The 7,903-nt window shown below is 49.8% G+C and overlaps 1 protein-coding gene across 1 annotated transcript in view; it reads left to right on the top strand.

Moving 5' to 3' along the window:
• Positions 1-110: 110 nt before the first annotated feature.
• The window catches only part of COL26A1 (collagen type XXVI alpha 1), a 122,867-nt gene continuing 115,074 nt past the window's right edge, over positions 111-7,903 (top strand). The window contains exons 1-2 of the mRNA XM_006773430.2: positions 111-184; positions 2,640-2,762. Of these exons, the coding sequence (XP_006773493.1) occupies positions 111-184; positions 2,640-2,762 (197 nt within the window). The remainder of the gene's footprint in view (positions 185-2,639; positions 2,763-7,903) is intronic.

The raw sequence follows: 7,903 nt of genomic DNA, 5'->3' as shown, positions 1-7,903 counted from the left end.
GACTGTGCCAATATTGGTAGTATATATTTTCATAGAAAATTGTCAAGATTCTGCTGTAAGATCATACATAATATCCTATATAATAAAAGCGTAATATGCAAATCGACTGAATGGCTGAACAGTGGGATGACCATCTGGACTACCATCTGGATGACCATTCGGGACCACGCTATGACACCCACTGGTGCCAGGCCAGCCAAGGCGGGTGCAATGTGATTGGTTGGGGGCCGGCCATCGACCCATGATTGCCCCGCAGAGGGAGGCCCAGGCCACTGGCCGGCAGGGCAATCAATCGACGGGCTCCAAGATTGCCCCAAAGAGGGAGGCCCAAGCCACTGACCAGTGGGCTGTGGTGGGTGGGGCCTCCCTCTGTGAGGGAATACTGGGTCTAGGTGCCAGCAGCCAGGGGAAGGAAGGCCTATTCTTGCATGAATTTGGTGCATTGGGCCACTAGTTTACTTATAATTTCTAATCTCTTTTTGGAATGTTTTTTCTTGTTCTTAATGTTTTTGCCCTTGGTTTCTCATTAAGAATTGCCTATTTGAATTTTTTTAAAACCTGTTTTTGATTTTGTTGATTCACTTTTTAAAGTAATCTATTTCATTAATTTCTGTTTGCATCTTTCTTAGTACCTTTCTTTTCCTTTCTACTTACACTGCCTTCTAATTGCTGTATTTTCTGTAGCTACTTTCTCAGCATTTTGTTGGGTTAATAGAATTTTCTGTTTTACTTTTTTGTGTGGTTGGTCAGTTTTGTGTCCTCTCTCTTGCCTTGCTAGTATTTATCATCAAATTCAAGAATATGTTTAATTGTATACTTCTCTACTACACTGAAAGTCCAGCTGTGTGATTGTTTCTTTGTTCATAATTGCTTCTCACATTTCATATGTTCATCTTATGTCCTTTATTTTATTTTGCTGCAATACATCCTTTAGTAATTCTTTCAGAAAAGGTGACTGGTAACCTTCTGATTTCTTGTGCACCTAACAATGTCTTTATCTCACCGTTTCCTTTGCAGGAGAGTTTGCCTGGGTATAGAATTCTGGTTTTAAGTATTTCCTCAAGGAGCTTTGAAGTACTTGTGTCGCTATATTCTTGATCCCAATGTTGCTGATAAGAAATCTAATTTCAATTGATTGTAGGTAATCTGTTTTTCTTTTTATAGCATTTAGTAGTTTCTCTTCGTCTGGAGTGTTCTGAAATCCCACCACAATCTGTTTGTTTTTGTTCATCTTGCGTAGCATTCGGTGGGTCCTTTCACATTAAGACCACAAGTCTCTATTTAGTCTCAGAAATTTTCTGTATTATTTCATCAGCTATATACTTCCCTTTGTTCCCTCTGACCTCCCTTCTAGAGCTGCCTTCTAGGTCCCTCACCTCTGCCCCCACATTTTCTATCTTTTTTTCCCTTTGCACTGCATCCTTGGAAAGTTCATGGCTTAAATTTCCAGCTCATCAGCTTACTCTTTACCTGTATCCATTCTGTTTCTCAGACAAATTGTTGAGCCTTTTATTTTCATAGCCATGCATTTCATTTCCAAGATGTCTATTTCTTTATTTCATAATATTTTTTATGAGTGAAAAATTCTCTTGTCTCTTTGAGGACATTATGCTTTAAAAATTGTTTCCATTTGTTTGCTTTATTAATTGCTTTCCCCCCTGAGGTGTGATTTATTCTATTTTGAGTTGGTGCCTTTTTTTCCATGGTGTTAGCTTTTTTCCTCAAATAATTTGAAATTCCTGGTATTGGGGGTTTCCCATTAGTTGTCTCTGTTTCTTTGTTTCCTGCTCTGTTGCCTTTTGGAGGGCTGGTGGCATAAGTGAAGGATGGAGAGTGTGCAAGGATTCATTGATCTTGCGAGGGTCCCGGTTTCTCCAGGAGGTCATCAGCTTCTTAGGCATTCTGACCACACCTGTCTCAAACAGGTGAGTCCCATACCTGATTCTTGATACCAGCAGGGATGGGGATCTGGGTTCTGTCTGGGTCCTTCCGCTGTGGCCCTCTGACAAGAACCTCAGCCCCCTGGGGGCCATTTCCCTGCGCAGAGTCCTTCAGTGGCTCCCGCTGGCTTCATGCTCAGACCCACGTCTGTCCTGGTAGGTGCCATGCCTTTCTTTCTCTCGACTCCTCCCCTCCCTACAGCCTCGGGGCACGTCTAGTTGCACCAGGTCCTTGTGAGACAGCTGCATCTCATGGTCTCTCACCTGGTGCCTCTGCTCACACTGCTCCCTCCTCTACTGATGCCGCTCTCGCTCATCGTCCCCACGTGTCTGGTCAGCAGACTCGTATCGTTCAGAACTCAGGTTTCTTAAACGTGGGCTGGGTGCCCTGCTTTGTTCCCAGAGCTCCCTTCCTCATGGTGTGGCTGTACCTATGACCCGCGTTCCTTAGGTTGTAATCATCTCCTTGTCTATTTCCCGGGCGGGCAGGCAGGGGGACAGCTTTTTTCACTGATTCCACATGGAGTGTTGGATGACTCTGAGGATGCCAGGGTTTGGTAGCCAAAAGGGGTGGTATTCTTCCTTCCTCTTAGACCTGAGCAGAGGGTCTCAGTGTGCCCTGTACCCGAGGGGACTTTTGACGAGAAGCTGGCACCTCAGGAACAGTCAGTGCTGACGTGACTGTTGTTCTCCCCACAGGCACTGGTGCCATCACACGGTAACACGGACGGTGTCCTGCCAGGTGCAGAACGGCTCGGAGACAGTGGTCCAGCGCGTGTACCAGAGCTGCCGGTGGCCCGGGCCCTGTGCCAACCTTGTGAGGTAAAGGCCGCAGGGCTGGCTGGCTGGCTGGCACTGCCCTTCTTTTCTGTTCCCTTGGATGAATCCAGCCCCAGCAGAGCTGTGAGGGAGGCGGGTTGACACTCAGAAACAGGAGTCAAGCATGCATTTATGCAGCAACTTCTGTGCATGGGGGCTGGGGAGGGGGTATGTGTGTGCAAAGATGAAAGGGATTTGCTCCCCACGCTGGCATAACCTCACAATCCAGTGGGTGTTTGATTAGCAGAAACTCCCAATGGTCAATGGGGGTGGGTAGGTAGGGGGTGGTGGAAGGGGCGGGAGAGGGCCAGGAGAGGCTGAAGACAGAACCAGCTGCTGAGGGCCTCCAGACTAGAATATGGGTCTGTGATGCCCTTGAAAGTCCAGCCTGGCTCCAGCCCGTCTCTCCCATGAGCCTCATTCTGGACTGTAGCTTTCAGTGGCTCTCAGCATTCACAGGGAGAGATTTATTTTTTTTTTTAACTATTGTGTTTTTAAAAAAATATATTCTATTGATTTCAGAGAGGAAGGGAGAGGGAGAGAGAATAGAAACATCAATGATGAGAGAGAATCATTGATCGGCTGCCTCTTGTACACGCCCTACAGGGGATCAAGCCCGCAACCCAGGCATGTGCCGTGACTGGGATTCAAACTGTGACCTCCTGGTTCATGGGTCGACGCTTAACCACTGAGCCACATCAGCCGGCTCTTGCTCTACTTTGACCATCACTGCAATCTCTAGGTCATGGGTATATCCTAGGTTTCTTTTCTTGTTTAAAATAGAAATATAATTGACATACAACATTGTATAGGTTTGAGGTGTACCACCAGTTGGTTCAATACATTTCTATACTGCAACATGATGGCTACAGTAGCGTCAGCTAACACCTTTGTCACTTAATGACCTAGACTTCTTGTCATGACACCATAAGAAAGAGAGGAAAGATGACTTGTTTTCATGAGGCCTGGTGCAAATTTGTCGGGATCCCTGTGGTATGTTTTAGTTTAGCTTGTGCACAGGCGTCCACCAAATACATCATCTGAGGTGAAGATATGGTTGTGTTTGAATTGATATTAGTCAACATCTCACTGGGCAAGAAAAAGGCAGTTCTCATCATCACATAATAAAGAAACTCTAGCTCCTCCTCGCTCCCTGTGTGCTCTCCTGTTTCCCTTTTCATTTCTGACTATCGAGGAAGGAGTTTTCCTCTTGGGCCTGGGAACAGTTCCCTGCCCTCTCTTGCTGTGGTGTTTTGTTCATATCTGCTCGATGCACGTCACATCTCCTTGCTTGTCCTTACTGTTTTGCTAGCCTGCTATAGGGGTTGGGGGGTGTAGTAAGGTGGGCTTTGGAGTTTTAAAAAAAAACCCCAATAAGTGGAGCCACTTTAAAATGGAACCGGAGCTGCCATGCCAGAGGAACTGCCTTGCACATCTATGTCTCAAGCTTTGGGATGTTAAAACAGCGCAAACTCTGGCCTAAGCAATCTTGTGCCCCGCTCCCTGCCTCCCCCCGCCCCCCCCCCACACACACAAACACACACAACTGTTAGCAAAAATAACAAGAAAGCAGCTATTATGACTACTGGATTGATGACCACTGGACTAAAAATTAAAAACATTGTTTATAATTAACATCACTGTGTTATGTTATCTGCACCCAAAGAAGTGTCTTTTTTTTTTTTTTAAAAAAAATGATGTAAAGGGCACTTCTTTCTTCTTCCGGCCATTTTTGGAAATAGAGCTTAAGCTCCATCCCAATTCCCTCGTGTGGCCGTGACAAGGTGACCAGAGGGAGGACATGGGACCAAAGCCTAGTTGTCAGAGAGGAGTGGCCGAGCCTGGATGGAGAAGGGCTGGCAGGGCTTCAGGGAGGAAGAAAGATGGCTGTGGAAGCCAAGTCAGAGTGGGCATGAGAGTGGCCCTGACCCCAGGGTGGGGGCAGCTTTTGGGTGTGAGCCTGTGGAGGCGGCCCTTGGAAGGAGGTGCCCTCTGGCTTGTCCTGGTTTAACCTGGCTGAGCGGGTGGGGAAGGGCTAGGCAGTGGGTGGGGATAGGAAGTGAGAGTGGAGGGGCTCTGGGTGACGTGTGATTGGCTGCTGCGTGGGGAAGGGCTGCCCTCAGACCCATGTGCCTGTGTTACGTGGAGCTCGGGGCCTGCCTGGGTCTGTGGCCAAGGCAGGAGTGCTGCCCTCATCCCTGGCTGTTTGCTGCCCTCCTGCCTTCTCCCCAGTTTGGGTGTCTGAGTCTGGGCCGGACTCTAACCCATCCCTCTCCCCCAGTCCACTCGCTCACCATAACTGCACCAAGGAAGTGGCCTGGCATGGAGTCGAGCTTAATAAATGGTTGTTAATGGGCTGACCTGATCACCTGGACTCGGGGGTCCCCTCCGTGGAGTTGTGGGGATGTCAGGACGCCCTCCTGGGGCACAGGGCTGTACCACGTGCCCGCCATTCAGAATGGGCGATAGCTGTGTCACACCTCTTCCTCCTAAAATGAGTTTAGCTTTGCCTGGGAAAACCCCCACCCGAGAGCGCCCCTCCCAGCGTGTCTGGAATTTCTTGTTTGTTTGTTCAGTCTCTCACCGTTCGTTCGTTCGTTCGTTTGTTCGTTTGTTCATTCATTCATGTTTCCTTGGAGGCTTGGCTGCATGACAGGTCCTGGCTTTAATGAAGGTGCAGCACTGTGTCTGTCTGTCTGTCCTTGAGGTGATGGCACTTTAGGGGCAAGTAAAGGATGACAACTAAGTGGTGGCTGGGCCCTAACCGGTTTGACTCAGTGGATAGAGCACCGGCCCTCGGACTGAAGGGCCTCAGTTTGATTCAGGTCAAGGGCACATACCTCGGTTGCAGGCTCAATCCCCAGTCCCCGATCAGGGCACATGCACGAGGCAACCAATCTCACATCCATGTTCCTCTCTCTCTGTCTCTCCCCCTCCCTTCCACTCTCTCTAAAATAATCAATGGAACAAATATCCTTGGGTGAGGATGAACAACAACAAAATGGAAACGATGTTGGCTGGGGTCTAGGGTGAGCCAGTCTGCTGTGGGAGGGTCCCTTCGTCCTGACAGCCGCTCAGGGAAGGCTGTTGTGAGGAGGTGACATCTGAGCAGAGGCAGGGCCTCACAGTAAAGGGAGGGAACAGCTGGAGATCCAGGACAGAGGTGGCCACGGAGAGAGAGGCCCCGGGGCTCAGACCCCTGCGTGGGGCTGGGTGATGATGGATGGTGGGGATATGTGAACCGGGAGGGCCCTCCGTGCCTGTCACACAGGCCCGCTGCACTCAGATGAGGAGTTGGGGCTTGGCTGGTCTTCCTTTGGCTTCTGCAGTGCCTACACCCAGAGCCTCCAGTTCAATAGAATGATCTCTCCACTCCTCCTGCTGGCTGTCTCCCTTCTCCCCAGGATGAGAGCACCTTGGGCAGTGAGGGCCCAAAGCAGTGTGTAGGAGGCACCAAGGAAGGTGTGAGGGCCCCACCACCCTTCATACAGTGCCTGGAAAGATCCTGCTAGCTCAGGGCTCTGGATTTTCTGAGGGGAGCAGGATTGCTACCCTTTGCCACCTGTGGAGCCGTGAAAGATGGAATGTACTTGGGCATGACCAGGAGCCTGCCTGCCTCGCCCCCACGCCGGGGCCACAGAGCCGAGTTCTTAGGGTATACGGCCCTTCCACCCAGCAAAGGGGAACCCCTGTTCTGGGCCCTGCCCTTTAGGGAGGCCATTTTGGCCCTTCTCCAGCCATGCCCATCCTCACGGGGCAAGGAGTCCATGAGCCAGGGGGATGTGTCCATCTCAACCCTGTGGCCTCTTCGAGACCTGGGTACCTGGGTATCTGGCTGAACAGCCCTGAGTGGCTTCCAGGCCTGCACTGGCCTCTCTCCTGAATCTGGGGACTGTGCCTGTGGTGGGCACACCCTGAGCCCCAAGGGGCAGGTGAGGGGTGGCTGTTTGCAAGAGTGGGGTGAGTGGATGGAGCTGGGACATGAGGGCTGACTCCACACACAGTGTGTGTGTTGATCTAGGGGTAGGAAGAGGAGGAGTGGGGGTTGGGGTCTCATTTGTTTTGATGCTAAAAATGATTATTGGACCTGTCTACTGAAGCTACTGGGGGGTTCAATGCCTGTGTTATGGCATTTCCAGGCCAGTGTCTGGCTTGTGACAAGCCCTGTAGTTGGCTCTGACTCTCTGAGAAGAGATTCAACTATCAAGTGAGAAGCAGTGGCTGGTGAGAGAACGCCAGAGCTAGTTTGCCGGCTGAGCGCTTGGGGCACCGGCCTCAGTGTCCTCCTGCTGCCCGCCCCCACTCAGTGCAAAGCTTGGGTGAGAGCAGGAAGAAGGAGTTTCTGCATTTCTGCACAGTTAGATTTGGGGGTCAGAGTGGCCAAAATCCTTGGTGGGGCCTCTCTTTGCAGAGGGCTATGAAGTCATCTCATTACATTCTGATGACATTTTTATGACAAAGTGTGCAGGTGGGCGAAGGGAGGGTGTGGCTGTGAAAACGTGAGTGTAACAGGATCTGGGCACAGTGAAGCCTCTTTGGAATGCATGCGGGGACTGGCATGTGCGCCAGACCCCTCCCTGTGCCCTCACCTGCTCCCCCTGCTTTCCTTGCTTGATTCATTCGCTCAACATTTCCACAAAGATTTATTGAGAGTATAAATCTGGGGGCGGGGTGAACAGGATAGATTATTAGACCAAATCCTCTCATGGAATTTACATTCACCCAAATATGAAAACAAGAAGACATACCCCCTCCTAACAAGGACAGGAAATTACAGCAAGGTGATGTGACTGAGCATGAAGTGGGGGCTGCCTTACAGGAGGCAGGAGAGAGACTCTGAAGAGATGACATTGATGCTGAGCAGTGAGTGATGAGAAAGAACCTCCTGTGAAGACAGTTAGTGCAAAGGCCCTGGAGCAGAGACAAGGTCCGTGTCCAGGAGCAAAACAGGCGAGGAGGAGAGTATAGGCCAGTGATGGCGAACCTTTTGAGCTCGGCGTGTCAGCATTTTGAAAAACCCTAACTTAACTCTGGTGCCGTGTCACCTATAGAAATTTTTTGATCTTTGCAACCATAGTAAAACAAAGACTTATAGTTTTGATATTTATTTTATATATTTAAATGCCATTTAACAAAGACAACTC

Source organism: Myotis davidii, unplaced genomic scaffold, assembly GCF_000327345.1.
Source record: "Myotis davidii unplaced genomic scaffold, ASM32734v1 scaffold726, whole genome shotgun sequence".
NCBI lineage: Eukaryota > Metazoa > Chordata > Mammalia > Chiroptera > Vespertilionidae > Myotis > Myotis davidii.
This window is presented reverse-complemented; position numbering and strand designations above follow the sequence as displayed.